This window comes from Vombatus ursinus, unplaced genomic scaffold (genome assembly GCF_900497805.2).
Source record: "Vombatus ursinus unplaced genomic scaffold, bare-nosed wombat genome assembly UNPS02009975.1, whole genome shotgun sequence".
Classification (NCBI taxonomy): Eukaryota; Metazoa; Chordata; class Mammalia; order Diprotodontia; family Vombatidae; genus Vombatus; species Vombatus ursinus.
The window spans coordinates 4,070,635-4,088,892 of NW_020949753.1; the positions used below are offsets into that span (position 1 = coordinate 4,070,635).

Here is an 18,258-nt window from a genome sequence, read left to right on the forward strand (position 1 = left end):
GGAAGACATGCTTTATAAGGATAGTCAGTGGGAACTGATAGAGATCAAGCTAATCTATTTATATGAGTGTAAAATACAAGAAATACATGTATATATATGTATATACATGTGTATATGTGTGTGTATATGTATATATACATATATATGTCCATTTTCTTGAATGGAGATGCTGGTGGCAGGTATAGATACTCATGTTTCTCCCCAGAATTCAGAGGCCAATTACTCTTAGATGCACAGATTTGTAAAATTAGTTTGGCAGACTCCGTTATCTATCTGAAAACAAATTACATGATCATGCAAATAATGACCTGAACAAAGGATAAAATTTTAGGAAATATGGGCCCAGAACTGTTTGTATGACATGTAAAATTTGAAATTACCATGTGTATTTTTTAAATGTAAACTGAATGAAAGATGTGTACATTTTTGTACATGATTGTATTTTGTATAAAATTAAAGAGAATATTTTTACGTCTGTGAGCATCTGGAAATTGGATGGTATCAAGAATATTTGAGGAAATGATGTTGTTTCCTCATACCTCGAAGCCACAAATTAGGTCTGTGTAAATATTTGCATATTCCTTTGAATAGAATGTAAGCTTGTTGAAAGCAACCACTGTTTTTTATGCTGTATCTATATTCCCAGGGACTCAGAGAGTGCCTCACACAGAGCAGGTACTAAATGCTGCTACTTACTGTCATAGCTCTCTGAAGACTCTCATGAAAATTTATTTTCTTATACTTGGTTTTTAGTGATACATAGAGGAGCAGCATTATTAGAGGACAGTGTTTGTATTCCAGGTTTCCCTTCCCTTTGGACTGCTCCCCCTCCCCCTTTTAGGAGTAGAGACGAGAGGGGTAAAAATAGGACTATTAGTCTCCAAATTTTCAGAAGTTGGATTGTGTGATGGGGGAAAACATTTTAATTATGCAAGAGGGAAATTTCCTTCCTTTAACTCATGCCTTTGCTAATGCCGTGGTTCTGGTGAATCTGAGTCACCCCAAATACTACTAGTTCCAGGACAAAATGATCAAAATGATTTTTTCTACTCCTCTCTCTCTCTGTCTCTCTGTCTCTCTGTCTCTCTGTCTTTCTCTCATATTTAAAAATAGAGAGCTTTTAGAAAAATTTTATTTTATGCAGGCTACGTGGTGAATTTGTAGAATTGTCCTACGTGCATGTTGTCTCATTGTCATTATCTTTAATGAAATTATTAATTGTTTCTATGATTTGTTCTTTGACCCATTCTTTAGGATTAGATTATTTATTATCCAGTTAATTTTTAATCAATGATTCAAAGGTCTTTTACTGAATATAACTTTTATTGCATTATGGTCTGAAAAGTGTGCACTTCTACATGCATCTGAGACATGATCTTTTTTGTGAAGGTGCCATGTATAGCTAAGAAAAGGTATACTTCTACTTCCGTGATCTATCATATCTAGCTTTTCTAAAATTCTGTTCATCTCCTTAACTTCTTTCTTATTTTATGGTTAGATTTATCTAGGTCTGGTAAGAGTAATTGAGGTCCCCTACTATTACAGTTTACTGGCTATTTCCTTTTGTGATTCATTTAACTTTTGCTTTAAGAATTTGGATACTATGCCTTTTGGTGCATGCATGTATGTTCAGTATTATTATTCGTTGTCTCTGGTACCTTTTAGCAAAATGTAGTTTCACTATCTATTTTAATTAGGTCCATTTTTGCTTTTGTCTGAAATCATGATTGCTACTCATCCCTTTTTTTATATCAGTTGAAGCATAATAGATTCTGCTCTGGATGCTTATTTTAACTCTGTGCTTCTGTTTCAAATGTGTTTCTTGTAAAGAACATATTGCTGGATTTTGATTTCTAATCCATTCTGCTCTCTTCTTACATTTTATGGGTGAGTTCATTCCATTCACATTTATAGTTATGATTATTATTTCTCTCCATCCTATTCTCTCACCCCTGGAGAGCATTCCAACATGTAGGAACTGACATGAGACTGTGCACCACAGAAAGAAAAGGTTCCAGTCCCATAAAGTGGGGCCCTAATCTTGTGCAGTATTTATAAACGGGCCATTTGGAAGTTCTATCATTCACTACCCAATTCTAGGTCAGAGATTTGGGGCAGACTGAGGAGGAAGCCTTCACCTAAGGGAGGTTATTCCATAGAGAGGAGTAGTCATGGACCCTAGGCAGTTTACTGAGCAAGAAGCAAGTTTAGAAGAGCAGCTGTGCGTATCTGACTACAAGAGTGAAGCAGGGTCTCAGTTCCAGTCTCCAGAGCAGTTGTGAAGTTTGCAGCAGAATACCCAGGGCACAAAACTCAGGCAAAAAGGGAATCTACAATTCTATCACTCTGAACCTGCAGAGCTTTCCAGTTGGCTGATAGAGGCTCAGTCCAGCGTTAATCTACTGTAACTTCCAGCCAGAGGGCAATCCAACAGGAAGTAAGACCCAAATCCGGGTCAGAAAATTACAGATCTCAGAAGAGGAGTCAACCAAGAGACTTCATCCTACATCATATCACAGAGGGAGCACTGAAGGCTTGTAAGTTCTCAGCCTGAGCTGTCTCTGAAGTCCTGGAAATAATGCAATACTCAATATGCCCAAGAAAGCAGCTGCAGTACAAAAAGATCAGTCAGAAAAAGACAAAAACTTGAGTCAGAACTTGTCTCCAGAGGTGTGCAGAGTCCAAAGTTGGAAGTATGGAACCAAAGCAACCCCCCCCCAAAAAAGGAAAGAAAAAATAATTCTTCCATAAAGAGATATTATAGTACCAGACACACAATACACACTCAGAAGAAGAAACTTACTCCAAAACATCAGTAAGAAAAGCTTCAAAGAAAAACATAAGGAGGGGGGTAGGGAGAAGTCAAAATGGCAAAGGACATGCTAAAAGCCAGCTGAACCCTCCCAACATTCCCCTCTAAACAACTTTAAAATAAAGCCTCAAATCAAATTCTGGAGTGGCAGAGCCAACAAAAGGTCAGGGTGAGACATTTCTCCAGCCAAAGACAACTTAGGACATTGACAAGAGAAGTCTGTGACATGGGGGTGGAGACCTGTCCAGAGCACAAGCATGTGGCAGCAGCAGCAGTAGCAACAGCAGTTTTGGGAGCTCTCAACCCAGAGATAGTAAGGGGATCATAAGACTGGTCAGAAAGAGATTACAGACACTGTTTGCTGGCACTGGGTACAACTGGCATGATTGTTAACTCTATTACCCATAAGCAGTTCTGGGTAACAGTTCCAGGGCAGAGAGTAGCACTTATGATCAGTCACAAGGGAGAAAGGGTCCTAGTTGCAGTTCCAAGGAAAGAAGGAGCAATAACACCTGTGGGTGCAAGAAAGCGCAGACTATGGTCACAGTTCCAGGGCCAATAGGAGCCCTAGCATTTGTGGCCATGGGGGAGCAGAGACCCTTTCTGGATAAAAACCAGAACACTGAGTAGGAGAGCATTGACCACACTTCTCCCTGCATCACACAATCTTGGAAGAACCAAAAACTTGCAGACCTTCAGAAGTAGCTCTGGTAACAGCAGCATGAAAAAGCCTGAGGCTTGGGACAGTGCCTTCCCACACCCAGGTGGGCAGAGTCCAACTTTAACATAAAGTTCACAGTCAAGAAATAGACTGGAAAAATGAGCCAAAGGAAAAAAAAAAGAACTTGACAATTGAAAAACCTACTGGGAAGGGAAGACCAACATACAAACTCAGAGAAGATAACAACATAACAACTACTACAAGCAAAGCCTCAAAGAAAAATATTAATTGGACCCAAGTCCAAGAAGAATTCCTGGAAGAGTTGAAGAAAGAGATAAGAGTGGTAGAGAAGAAAATTGGGAAAAGAAATGAGAATGATGCAAGAAAAGTAAGAGAAGAGAATTAACAGCTTGGTAACAGAGGCACAAAAAAATTCTGAAGAAAATAACACCTTAAAAAACAGAATTGACCCAATGGTAAAAGAGACACAAAAATTCACTGAAGAAAGGAACTCCTTAAAAAGCACAATAGTCCAAATGTAAAAGGAGATACAAAAGATCACTGAAGAAAAAAATTTCCTAAAAAATAGCATTGGGTAAATGAAAGCTAATAGCTCCATGACTCATCAAGAAACAATAAAACAAAATCAAAAGAATGTTTAAAAATAGAAAATACTTCATTGGAGAAAAAAACTACTTATCTGTAAAATAGATTGAGGAGAGATAATTAAAGAGTGGACTACCTGAAAGTCATGATAAAAAAAGAGAGCCTAGACATCATCTTTCAAGAAATTATCAAAGAAAACTGCTCCAATATCTTAGAACTAGAAGGTAAAATAGAAATTGGAAGAATCTACTGATTACCTCCTGAAAGATGAAAACTCCCAGGGATATTTTAGCCAAATTCCAGAGCTCCCAGGTCAAGGAGGAAATAAGAGAGAAACAATATATACATCATGGAGCCATAGTCAGGTTAACACAAAATTTAGCAGCTTGGATCACAGGGCTTGGAATATGATATTCTGGTGGGCAAAGGAGCTAGGATTACAATCAAGAATCACCTACCCAGCAAAACTGAGTATAACCCTTTGGGGGGGGGGATGGATATTTAATGAAATAGAGGAAGTTCAAGCATTCTTAAAGAAAAGACCAGAGGTGAATAAAAAATTTGACATTCAAATACAAGACTCAAGAGAAGCATAAGAAGGTAAACATGAAAGAGTAAATGTAAGAGACTCAATAAAATTAAACTGATTACATTCCTATATGGGAAGATGATACCTGTAACTTCTAAGAACATTATCATTATTAGGTCAATTAAAAGGAATCTACATAGACAGAGGACATGAGTGTCAGTCAATTATGTTGGGATGATCTCCAAAAAAAAAAAAAAATGAAAGAGAAAGATAAATGCCCTGGGAGAAGGGGGAAGGGAGAAATAAGATAATTAAATTTTTGTCACATAGAAGAGGCATGTAAAGAAGAGCTTTTATAATAAAAGAGAAGGGGGCAATGCTTGAACCTCACTCTCATCAGAATTGATTCAAAGAGGGAAGAATATTATTATAACATACATAGTTGGGTACAGAAATCTATTTGACTTGATAGTTAAACAAGAGGGGAAGAGGATAAGAGAAATAGGTGGGGTGGGAGAATGACAAAAGGAAGGGCCGGTTAAGAGAGGCAATTGTCAGAAACAAAACAAATTTTTGAGGAGGAACAAGATAAAAAGAGAGACAGAAGGATAAAAATAAGAAAATAGGATGGAGGGAAATATAGTTAGTCACCATAAATGTGCATGTGAGTAGGATTACCTCACATAAAATAGAAGTGGATAGCAGAATGAATTAGAAACTAGAATCCAACATGTTGTTTACAAGAGACATACTTGAAATAGAATGACACACACAGGGTTAAAATAAAAAGCTAGAGCAGAATCTATTATACTTCAGCTGAAGTAAAAAAAAAAGATAGGGGTAGTAATTATTATCCTAGAAAAAACAAAAGAAAAAATAAATCTAATTAAAAGATAATCAGAGAAACTACATTTTGTTAAATGATACCATAAACAATGAAGTAATATTTAAAAAATTTACAGCAATTTTCTTTGATAAGGGCCTTGTTTCTTAAATATATAGGGAACTGAGTCAAATTTATAAAAAATAAGAGCCATTTCCCAATTGATAAGTGATCAAAGGCTATGAACAGGAAGCTTTCAGAAGAATATATCAAAGCTATGTATAGTGATATGAAAAAAATGCTCTAAATCATTATTGATCAGAGAAATGCAAATTAAAACAACTTTAGGGTATTACCTCACATCTATTAGAAATGACAAATGCTGAAGGGGATGAGTGAAAATAGGTACATTAATAAACTGTTGGTGGAGTTATGAACTAGTTCACTCATTCTGGAGAATACTTTGAAACTATGCCCAAAGGGCGTACCCTTTGATCCAACTACTTTGATCCACTACTAAGCCTATACCCCCAAAGAGATGAAAGAAAAATATTTATAGCAGCTCTTTTTGTGGTGATAAAGAATTGAAATTGGGGGAACACTCATCATTTCAGGAATGCCTGAACAAGTTGTGGCATATGATTGGGATGGAGTACTATTGTGCTATAAAAAATTACAAGGGGGGTTGTTTCAGAAAAATATGGGAAGACCTATATGAATGGATGCTAAGTGAAGTGAGAAAAACCAGATCATTGTGCACAGTAACAGCAATGTCATAATGGTGATCAACTGTGAAAAACTTGGCTACTCTGATCAATACAATGATCCAAGATAATTCCAAGGACTCATGATGAAAAATTGCAATATACCTCCAGAGAAAGAACTTGCGAACGCTGAGCGCAAATTGAAGTACAATTTTCTCACTTCTTTGTGATGTGGCTAATATGGACATATGCTTTGCATAATTTCACATATATAAGTGATATCATTTTGTTTGCCTTCTCAGTGGATAGGGGAGGAATGGGAGGAAAGAGACTTTAGAACTCAAAATTTAAAAGGAAAAGAATCTTTAAATTAAATAAATAATAAAAAAAATTTTAAGACAAAGAAAGAAGGAAGGAAGCAAGGAAGGGAGAGAGGAAGGAAGGAAGGAAGGAAGGAAGGGCACAAATCCAACCAGAGTCCTGAATGAGATGAAGCAAGGTATCAACATATTCAGTTCATAATTTCCCATGCCTGACTTTTCACTGTTATCTCCACCAGATTTCTGCCTCCACCTCTTTCTCCTTGTTTATATTTAGAAAGAATTCTCTTACTGGTCTCTCTGCTGTCACTCTGTTCCTGCTGCTGTCTTTAGCAACTGCATTTACTCATTTCTGCATTTCTGTTGTTTGGGTGTTCCAGAAGCAAATAATCTCTTCAGGTCCGGTTTTCCCTCTAAAAATGTTTTAAACATCTCATTATTCAATGACTAAGCTGAGATTGCAAAATAGGTCACCCTGGACTGTAGAATGAACTCCATTGCATTTCAGAACACATTACTCTCTTCCCTCCTACATTTTCTGGTGGGTGCAGAATAGTCTTGTGTTATTTGAATTTCCTTTCCTTTGTACTTGAATTTCTTTCTTCTGATCCCTTACAGAACTCATTTATGAATTTTTTTCAGAATCATTAAATTTAACCACCATGCATCTCAGAGTTTGAAACCCTGTTCATTTGTTTTCCTGGAGGTTATCTGTGTATTCTTTTAACTGTGTTTCATTTTCTATGTTCAGAAGTTCTGAGCAGTTCTCTTCTATTACTTCCTGAATTATTGTATTAAGGATTTTTCTGTCCTATTCTTCTGGGAGACCTATGATCCTTGGGTTTCCTCTATGCATCCTGTCTTTGAGATTAGTAGGTTTTGCTTGCATAGTAAGCATATTTTCTTTTAAAGTTTTTGTTTTTTGCTTCTTTTTTCTAGATTGTCCACTTCCGTGCATTTGCATTCAAAATGTCTTTTGTTTCTTTGGTGAGACTTGCCATCACAGATGCCAGTTTTTCTATTCTTCTCATTATTTTAGCTCTGCAGGCAATAAATTCTGTTTTCATAATTCTCATTTCTCTTTTGAACCACTCACATTCCATAAGGTCCCATCTCAGCAAGTATTGGATCCCTTTCCTTTATTTAGCAGTATTTATTCATAGATACAGATGCCTGAACTCATTTACTAGATGTAGAGACCAAATTTCCTTCTTCTGTTGATGTTTTCCCAATTGGTTTATCTGTTTGTATTCGAGATCTTTGAGTTTTCTTCTTTCTGAGGTCTTTGTTAATTTCATTAATTTTCCCCTCTCATTTTCCCCTATTCAATCTCTGACTCTCTCCCCTTTGAGTGTGGTTTCCTTGGGGGCTAGATCTCAAAGTGTCTGAGCGTCCTCCCACACTGGGCAATTCAAAGATAATCAACTTAGGTCTTAACCCCAAATGACTTCTGAGTAATCAAAACTGGCCCCAGCTCAACACTATACTCTTTCCCTCAGGTTCAGTGGAGTGCTGCACAGCCCCTGTCCCCACCCCTCCCATACCATATCCTATCCTGGCACCCTGTCCCACCTCCCTTATTCCTCTGGCCTGGCACCAGTAGATTGCTGCAGTAATGCTACAGGGTTGTCCAGCCTGGCAATAGTGGTTCAGAGGTTTGCAATGTTCATGCTATAGGGTTGTAATCCCCAGGAGGCTTTTGCTCTTGATTAGTTATAGTAGTACTGACTGTCTGCCATGGCCCAGGCAAACCTCCATGACCTGGTGTCGTAACAGAACTGGAAATAGGGAGGGGTAACCTGGGTGTAGAAGTGAGTTTTGTTGCAAGGCCAAACCCGTGTGTCAAATCCTTGGATCTGCTAGTACAGCCTCACTGCCAGTAGCATAGAAAATGGGGGAAGGGTGCCAAGTGAACTCAGGGCGATGGAGTGTCAGTTCCTGGGTTTGGGGTTTTTTTTAAACCCTCTTTTGAATTCTGGGTATCTTGGGCCATGGAGAGAGTTGAAGTTGGAGCATATTTTCTTAGGCACCTAACCTCTATTTTAGAGACGTTTGAGAGATCATTAGAGAAAATGTTCTCCATCTTACAAAGAAATTTTTGAGAGGATTAGGAACTCTGCTCAACACAATGACCACAATTATAGACCATCAGAGGGGGAGAGAATGGAGATGTATTGTTAAAAAGTCAAATCCTATTAGCAGAGGACAATGTTAAGTTTTGCTCCATTTCTTGCTACTCCTGAGCTCCAACTCTTGCTTGGTTCAGGAATATACCATTGTCAAGTCTTCTGCTCTCCAGGAACTCCTTTGCTGATCTTCCATTACTTCTCTACCATTGCCATCTCTGGGGCTCAACGATTCCTGAGACCAAAGAGGAAGGGACTCTGGCATAAGCAGATTCCCCCACCTTCCTGGGGACTCAAGCCCAATCTCCCCATCTTTGGGGAGTCTAGTCTGTGGGTTCAGCTCTGGTCTCTCTCTATTCATTATTTGATTATTTCCTTTTAAAGGTTAAATAAAAGGGGGAGGTTCAGCTCTCTTCCAGCTATGATTCAACCTGTCATCCTCAATGTGGTGTCAATAGGCTAGTAATCATCCACAACAAGGCTACTTGTTCAGATCCTATCAAGATGACATCATCCGAGTCCCATGAAAGTTAGCATAGATATTTATATAGGTGGATTTGAAGTAGGTCGTAATTACCAACAAAAAAAAATTCCTAAAACAGAATCTCCTATTAAAACCCACTCAGACTTTTATCGACAATAAAACAAGTGGTCAAATTAAAACTTTCCCCAGCATTCCTCACCACTAACCTCTTTGTCCATCACCAAAAAGGCCTTCTTGTAAAGTTCCAAGGGGGCAAGGTTGAAACTGAATGGCATAGTGCAGATGGGACTCTGGAACGTACCTCTAGATCCTGCCACTTCGGTGGGTATGAAAAGATGCTTTTTACATCAAGCAGTGGCTAAAGAAAGGATGACAGATTTAATCCTTGCTTCTGACATATGTTGGCCACATTCCCTGGCCGCAGCCAGGGTCAGTGCTCTAGGAACCTCTCAAAGACTAAGAGAAAAGGATGACCTGAGTTGGTGGAGGACATTTTCTCTCTTGGTAGATCCCTATAACAAAACCACATGTCCAAGTTCTGACCTTATCTTTAAAGCAACATCTCTTAGGATGTCCATGAGCTTCCTGACTCTTATTGGTCAACTGAAAGTATCTACTTACGCTTTCTGATTATGGGCAATAATCACAGTGTAACTCTGGAAACCTCTGAGATAGTAGACACTGAAATTTATCCCTTTATCCCATTGCAAGCTTGTTTCTAGGCATTCTCGATCCCTGACTTAGAATGTCCTAACACCCAATGGGCTTGTAACAAAGGACATACTTGCTCCAACCTTTGAGGGGACCTGCTATCCATAGCCGTGACCAAGATCTGAAAAGAAATACTGGGAGAAGCATTGCCTCCTGCTTCCTAGGCTCTCTGTCTTAGTCAATTACGGCATTGATCAGGAACCTCAAAATGTTTAGCACCCCTGGAAACATTACAGGAGATTGATCTCACTCACCTCTAAGATCAAATATCAGCTTTGTTTTGCATATAAAACTTTTCACAATCTGGCTCCAAACTATTTTTCCAGCCTAAACCATTCAGAGGAAATGTCTTAATCTTCAATTTTATTGTTGTTGAGTCATTTCAGTCGGTTTGACACTCCGTGACCCCATTTGGGGTTTTCTTGGCAAAGATACTGGAGTGGTTTGTCATATCCTTCTCAGTTCATTTTATAAATGAAGAATGGAGGCAAACAGGGTTAAGTGACTCACCTAGGATCACACAGCTAATAAGTGTCTGAGGCCAGATTTGAACTCAGGAAGACTCATCTTCCTGACTCCAGGCCCAGCACTCTATCTACTGGGCCACCTAGTTGCCCAATGTATTCTAATTTTAACGTTTTCTTTTACCCTCTTCAAATCCTATTAACTTTCTAAATGGAAAAGGATGGAGGAGGTTGTGAGGGAGGAAGGAATAAAGAATTAGATTGAACATTTGTTGTTTCAACTATGAGCTAAGGCCGAGAGAAGGCCTGGATCCAAATTACTTAGCAGGCATCTGCCAATGCTATTCAAAAGTGTTATCTCTGTAGCTTATTAGTACAGTGTGAACTGATCAAAAAGGCTTTCAAATGTTTTCTACTCAGAACTTGCTGAACTGGTTAGGCATATGAAAAAAGGTGAAAGCAATCTGCTAAAATGTGTTTTTATTGATATATTTTGGTTTAATATCAGGTTAATTTCTCTTTCTCCTTCATCTCTTTCCAAATAAGTCATTCCTTTTACCAAAGAGAGAAAAAAACAACAGTTCAGAAAATCCACCATGTCTGACAATACATGCAATATTCCACACCTATAGAGCTCCATATCTGTGTAGAGGGGACATTTTTCAGCTCTTCTATGGCTGTCAAATATTTTGATCAGCTGTGACACACAGCAGGACATGTCCACACTTCATTGCAAATCTACAGGGATCCCAGGGCCCACCATGTGTGAAGACTGGAGAACATCCTTCCCCATCTAACCTTCAAAACTTCTTCCTTTTTTCCCTTGGACCCCAAGGCCCCCCTCTTCCCCATATGTTTTATGGGTAAGTGGAAGAAACAGACAAGCAACTCATCTCCTGCCATATTGGAAAGAGGCACTAGCCCAGGATGGAGGATGAGTAGGGTCCTAGTAATTATATTCTACCATCAGGGTCTTACAATTGAAATTGTGTGTGTGTGTGTGTGTGTGTGTGTGTGTGTGTGTGTTTGTGTGTGTTGCTGATGCTCTCTATGCTATGCAAAAAGGTGTACTTAGTGACTGCCACAAAGGTCCTTTGCCTTGTTTCCTTGCTCTGCTCTTCCACAAAAAAGCAGTCAGCCAAGTGATCTCCCCATCACTTTGTCAGTGTTTGGCTGCTAATGTTCCAGTTACTTCAAAACAGTCTATACACTGCTTCTCCCCACCCCATTTCCCAGTTCAATATTAGTCCATAAGACTGAAATATACTTAAAAAATTACCAAAATATAAAGGCCCAATCAGTCAACAAGTATTTACTTTTTTTTAAAGCACCTATTATGTGCCAGGCACTGTGCTATGCCCTGGGATACAAATACAAAGAATGAAACAATCCCTACTTCCAACTACCTCATTAAACCCCCAGTCCATAGACTATCTTCCTCCCTCAGTGATAACCTCCCTCAAACTCACAGGATTCAACAGCTCAATGTTCATATAAATTATTAACAAAATGAGCATCAGCAAAATAAAGTGAACAGTAATTAAAATGGTGTTTTAAAGTATTTGGTCACAGCCAAGATTGAATTTTGCCTCTTTCCTACTCCTCCTCCAGTTCATATGAGGAAAATGGAAGAAAAAGAGATTGAAATTTAAACCATTTGGGGCAACTTTTCTACCGTAACATTGAGTAAGCAGAGAGAAAAGAAAGCAGCTACGGACTATGCTTAGCTCTCACCATCTCACCATCTTAGCCTACCAAGCCTTGATCTCATCTACGATCCTGAGCTTGTGCTCCCTGCTGGAGGAGTCCAGCTGTCTGTAGGCCACAACCACCGTGAAGCAGCTCTTGTCTCGCTCCCAGCCCCCTCGGCCAAGAACGCTTAGCCTTGTATTCCCCTATTGCGGCTGCTGTCTCCTTCAAACCCAAGAGGAACTTCCAGAGAGCAGGCTAGCTTCTTCTTATTATTACTTTGTCTTATAGACTGTGAGAAACATCTCAGACAGAAGTCCTGCCAAGGCCAAAAGAACAAGAAAACCTATAATTCTGGGAAATGTATTCCCACACACATCTCCCGGGTCACCAGGTCTCTTTGGCGTTGTCCTCTTCAGTCTTCCTGGTTACAGAACTAAAAGACATCTGGAGCCTTGAGAAGCCAGATTAAATCCCCATTGACCTCATTCTCAAGTCACTGTAAGACCCTGAAGGCAGGGGTGAAGGGAGGGAAGACAATCAAGTCATTCCCCATGAGATGGAGAGCAGATTCTCCGCTTCCGTTCCCCTGAGTTAAACTCTGCTGAGGCAAAATCCTCTCTCCCTCCTACTTTCTACTTGTGCCCTCACCCCTACCCACAACCTTGCCCTTCCAGTCTATAATCTTCTCTGTTTTTGTTTGTGTCTTGTGGAACCTAGCTGTCTCCAAGAGAAGTAGGCCTGCTCATTCTTCACTCCTCTCTCAGGACATCCTTTTGCCACCACTACACAACAGTCCTTCCATCCGTGTTAACCACCCATCTCTAAGTCATTCTCCATTCTTAAAGCGTTTAGCACTTGGTTCCAACCTCCACCCCAATCCCTGCCTTCACACTTGAGAATTTCAACATTCATCTTGATGTCCCATCCTATATTCTGGCCTCCTGGTTCATCAACTGTCTTAACTTTCCATCAACAAACAGGAGTGATCATACCTCTGTATCACCATCACCCATAACATTTTACCTGCATAATTTCAAACTCCAGAATTCCTCTGTAGGATTACTGAATTATAGATTTGGAGCTATAATGGACCTTAGTATAAGTATAACTCTTAGTATAACTCCACCATTTTAGAGTTGGGGGAAGTAAGGCAAACAGAAACTTGGTAACTTACTCAGGGTTATGTGTACGTGTGTGTGTATACATATATATGTATACACACAAACATATATACACATACACATGTATGTATATGTATATGTGGAGAGAGACAGAGAAAAATAGAAAGATAGAGGAAGAGAGAGAGAGATTTGAACCCTAAGTTTATGACTCCAAATCCATTGACCTTTCTGCAGTATCCTTCCATCTCTTCTTCTGCATCACTCCTCTAAGTTTGTCCTTCTTCTTGTCTGTGCTATACTTCCGCGTCTCCCAGTTTTGCTTCACTTTATTTCCTTCATGGCCTTGGTGGATGAGTTCCCCTATGCACTATCTTTTACGTTGAATCCCTTAACTCTCTTGCTTTATCAATACCCTTTAATGACATTAGCACCCAGCACAGTGTCTACCACTAGTAACTGCTGATTATATGCTTGTTGATTGATTAACTCATAGCTATCAATATGGCACAGATTGGGAATCTCACGGTGGTACTCTTCTGGGAAGGTCAATATACTAATTTAGCAGAGAATTTCACATATTACCAAATCTGACCCTATATCATCCATTTTGTAGGTACAATGAGGAATAGTCTAATTTAAAACATCAGATTTATTGCATAATACCGAACAGTATGCACACACATAGAAAATAAACATTTCATATCCTTGTATTATAAAGAGACTGAAAAACTACCAATGTAGCAATCAGAGAAGTTTAGAAAACAAAAAACAGAAGCAAAACCCTATATCCTTTCATTGAGATGTGTAAAGTTTAATATCTTGTAATATCATGTGGTTCATAAATACTGCATATTATATAAATAAGTTTTCTCTAGCTTAGAAGGTCTTTAAAATTAGATCCACGTGAATTCTTTGATCATGAAGGACATTTTTCCATGATGTCGAAGGTAGCAGAATTCCATTCCTTTGAGAAACATCTATGTGATTCAAACATAATTTCCTACTGTAATCAAGCATTTCAAATTTGCAAAACACAAGTTCCGTAATAAAGAATGTCCTTAATTTGCCAGCATTTAGTGAAGAGGGAAGAAAAATCTGTTGGATAGAAATTTTGCATTTTTAATGTAAATTTCAAAAGAATAAATTGCATGCATCCTCTGAAGGGGAGGAAGAAAGGAAAAGTTAAGTAAAGTTAGAGAGAAACAGAAGTGGGAAGAGGAAGAGTTCTATAGGAAAAGGGGGAAGGACAGGAGAAGTCTGGGAAAGAAGAAAAATTAAAAAGTGAGGGAAAGCGAGTTAGGGAAAAACTGACAAGAAATTTCACACTGTTACATATGATTTATTGCTACTTTTTCCTGGCACAAGAAGACTCTCTAAAAAACAAAACTTGCCAGGAAAGCAGGATAATGCAAATAAAAAACACATTTTTTTTCAGAGGGACATGCCTAAAAGAGGCAGAAACAGGACTGGTTTCCACTGAAATGCCAAGCTACTCTGCAAATCCTTCTGAAGGAAAAGGAAGGGGGCCATTTTCATAAAAAAGGAGTTTTATTTTGTTTTTCTCTGAAGCTCTTTAAAAAAAAAAGTATACAAAGGTTCACTGTAAGTTCTCAAAGCTAGACCAAAGCCATAGACTGAGTCTCAGCGGTTTAAAACTGTGAAACAGTCATTTCCTCCTGAGAGTCAGAGCAATGGTTGGGGCTTTGAGTCAAAGCCAGCCAAATGCACCAGTAAAATTTCAAAGGCTTCCAAGAGAGTGAATGATTCAACATTCTAAGGTAAGGAAGAAAAGGAACTTTTAGAAGAATGAAAGAATGGGATATTGGACAAGGAATATTGTCAAGGGGGAAAGGCATCTAGAAACTGATAGCTAGGAAATGACTACTGTTTTACCCAGCAGATCACCAACCACCTGGAGAAGTGTGAGGGACAGCTGGAATGGAAGAAGCTGAATTTGAGAAGGTAGTTTTTATAAAATCTCCAAATGAGAGTCAATTCCCCATTCCCGAACCCACTCCACCCCCAACCCAAATGCTGATTTGTTAGAGTTTCATTTCTTTGATATCCCTAAAAATGTATCACTGAGATGCAGTCTTCAAATATTTCAACCCAATTTGATTGCACAAATCCAAAATAAAAATCACTCCGAGTGTTCTTCTGCACAAGACCCACTGTGGGCACTGGGATAGGGCAGGTGAATTTGGGGTGCCTCAGGCCAAACTAAATCCCTCATAGTGGTCAATAGCCTGAGTCAGGCGAACATTCAGTATCTCTTTGCTGCTGTATTTGGGTAGGTCTAGAAGGTTGTAGCAAGTATGAGCCACAGGCAAATATTCCTCCCCACTGGTTGTGGACTGGATGATGATTCTCAGGCTCGACATTCCATAGATTGGGATCCGGTCACTGCCTGTCAAAAACACTGAGAATAACGGGGTAAGGTATTAAAACCATAGCCAAGCAAAAAGAGTGACAATCCCCACTGGTGTTTGTACTCAATATTGACTCATTTCTACTAATGCTGAAAACACATCACATAGTGGTTTGTGCTAAACAGGCCATTATTTCTTTTCTTTTTAAAAAAAAATTTTCTTTTTCATTTAGGGAATAAAATAAGCATTTCCATAAATATATATATATAATAAATAATAACTGTATATAATAAAAAGATGCACATGAAACTGCAAATCTATTATGTACAACTTGCTATTCCTTTTAAATATATAATAAAGTTATCACGTAAATGTCTTTTTGTCTTTTTTTCCCTCCCTCCCCCTTTAGGTACCCCAGAGTTCATCTCAGATAACAGAGCTGTGGAGTTAGAATGGACATCCATGGCCATCTACTACAACCAAGAGATAGTGACTTTGTAAGAGCAAGGACTATCCTTGTCTTTCATTATATCCCACTGCTTCACACAGTGCCCTGCACAGAGTTTGGTGACTGACTGACTCAGTAACTCTTTACAAGGTCATTATCATGATTTCATGGTCCACACCTGTGATTGCACTGGTGTAGGAAATTCTCACTGAGAAAACTCCTGCCAATGTAGGTCAAAGACTACACTTCTGCGGACAGTACCATATCACGGTTCTAGGAAGCCTCATCTGATTGGAGGGTTCCAGCCCTCCAAAACAACTCCCAAAGCACTCATGGCTCCAAGGCCTGCCATCTCTTTATTTCCCACCAGCCATACTCCTTTGGACTGGATTCCAACACGTCCCCATACTGAGCATCTTCCCACCCCTCAGTTCTCAATCTTCTTGCTCTCCACGTAGCATCTGACATTGTTGCCTGTCCCCTCTTGAATATTCTCACATCTCTAGGGTTTCATTGACACTGTTCTGCTGGTTCTTCTCCTAGCTGTCTGACTGAGCCTTCTCAGTCTCTTTTGCAGAATAACCATTGATATTTAGGTGACCTCACAGTTTTACCCTGGGTCTTTTCCCATCTCTATACTCTCTCAGTGTTCTCAACTCCCATGAGTTCAAGGTTCATTTATTTCTAACTGCAAAATCTACATATCTAACCTCCTCACCATCTTCCTGCTTCTTGATATGCACCTTCCCAAGCAGATCTCTAGTTTCTTTTTTACAAAGGCCACCCTGATTAGTGAGAGCTCATGACATATGGACAGCCCTGGCCACCCGAACACACCATCTTTCTGCCATGCTACCACACACATTCCCTCTACCTCTCACCCTGCTTTCCCTTTCTTTCTATGAGAATAGTAATCAAATCAATTCTACCATTGCTTCAGGAAAAGACATCATTTTATAGCACTGTGACTGAACACATCTCCCTGTAGCTTCATTTTTTCCGGCCACCCTTCTCTTGTCCCCCCACCCCCATTAAATGACACTGCTGATGGTCGGGTGAAACACAGGAGCTCTGGGAAGAGGACTGCTCTCCCTCCTCCCTATCATCACCTCTCCTTCCAGCCCAGAACTTGGAGCAGCCCCTGGGAGAAGGGGCCCATCATCACCATTCCCATCATCAACCAAATGCTATTGATGGAGTAGGCAGGACCATCTAGTTGAAGCACTAAGGTTTTCTGAAGCTGACCCTACCTCCCCTTGGACTCTGGTGGAGAAAGCCCAGTACCTTAAGTCCAACAGCCCTGAGTATGGTAGTCCTATTTTCCACTCTCCCTTCCAACCCTAGGCCAATGGACCTTGCAACTCAACTCTTGTAGTCACTACTGAGAGGAATAACTCACGTAAGAAAAGGGACAACACTGATCACTAACCAATCAATGGCCAAGTAAGCCCCAAAGCCCTGAGAATAGCAACACAGATGAAGAGGAGCAGGAAATTAATACAATTTATATTTGTATTACCAGGATTTACAACTATGGCCTCTGGAACCATAATCCAAGGAAACAGCCCTTGGGGAGATGTTACCTGCAAACTCCCTTTGCAGGGACCAAACCCCCTACCTTCTTAGCAATAATAATAACAGCTAGCATTTTATAGTATTTTAAGATTTATAAGGCGCTTTACATGTTATCTCACTTAACCCTCACAACAACCTTGTAGACCAGGTGTTATTCTTATCTCTTCTTATTAGCAAGGAATCCAAGGCTTGCTCAGGGTTACAAAAGTAGGAAGTGCCTGGGGCAGACTTCAGACTCAAGTCTTCCCAACTCTCCATAGTTATAAAGACCTGAAAAAGAAAGTTTCTGCAACTGAAGCCCCTGGCACTGGCAAATGGTTCATCAGAAACTGATAGAGTTTTATTAATGGAAATGATTGTTTAAAAAATATGTACTGCTTTGCTTCTACACCCTAAAAGTGCCAGGGTCTTCTCATCTGATTTGCAGCTAACAGGTCCTATCATCTCCTCCATTAGAATGGGAGCTCCTCTTAAAAAAATGTTAAAAAAAAGTTTTAAAAAATTATTTTAGGGGCAGGTAGGTGGCGCAGTGGATAGAGCACCAGCCCTGGATTCAGGAGGACCTGAGTTCAAATCTGGCCTCAGACACATAACACTTACTAGCTGAGTGACCCTGGGCAAGTCACTTAACCCCATTGCCTAGCCAAAAAAAGAAAAAAATTATTTTAACATGGAATTGGGAAAAAATAAAAAAACATATATTTTAAAAAAGAATGTGAGCACCTTATTCCAATAGCTGCTATTTTTTTTTTTTGTCCATGCTCTTTCTACAACATCTCCTGCCTCTATCCCTTTTGTCCCCTAACATGGCAA

At 39.4% G+C, this 18,258-nt stretch overlaps 1 protein-coding gene across 3 annotated transcripts in view; it reads right to left on the reverse strand.

Moving 5' to 3' along the window:
* Positions 1-14,266: 14,266 nt before the first annotated feature.
* Positions 14,267-18,258, reverse strand: part of HERC3 (HECT and RLD domain containing E3 ubiquitin protein ligase 3) — a 107,834-nt gene continuing 103,842 nt past the window's right edge. For all 3 annotated transcript variants that reach the window (XM_027853346.1, XM_027853347.1, XM_027853345.1), the window contains one exon: positions 14,267-15,472. In XM_027853346.1, the coding sequence (XP_027709147.1) occupies positions 15,264-15,472 (209 nt within the window). In that variant the 3' untranslated portion in view covers positions 14,267-15,263. The remainder of the gene's footprint in view (positions 15,473-18,258) is intronic.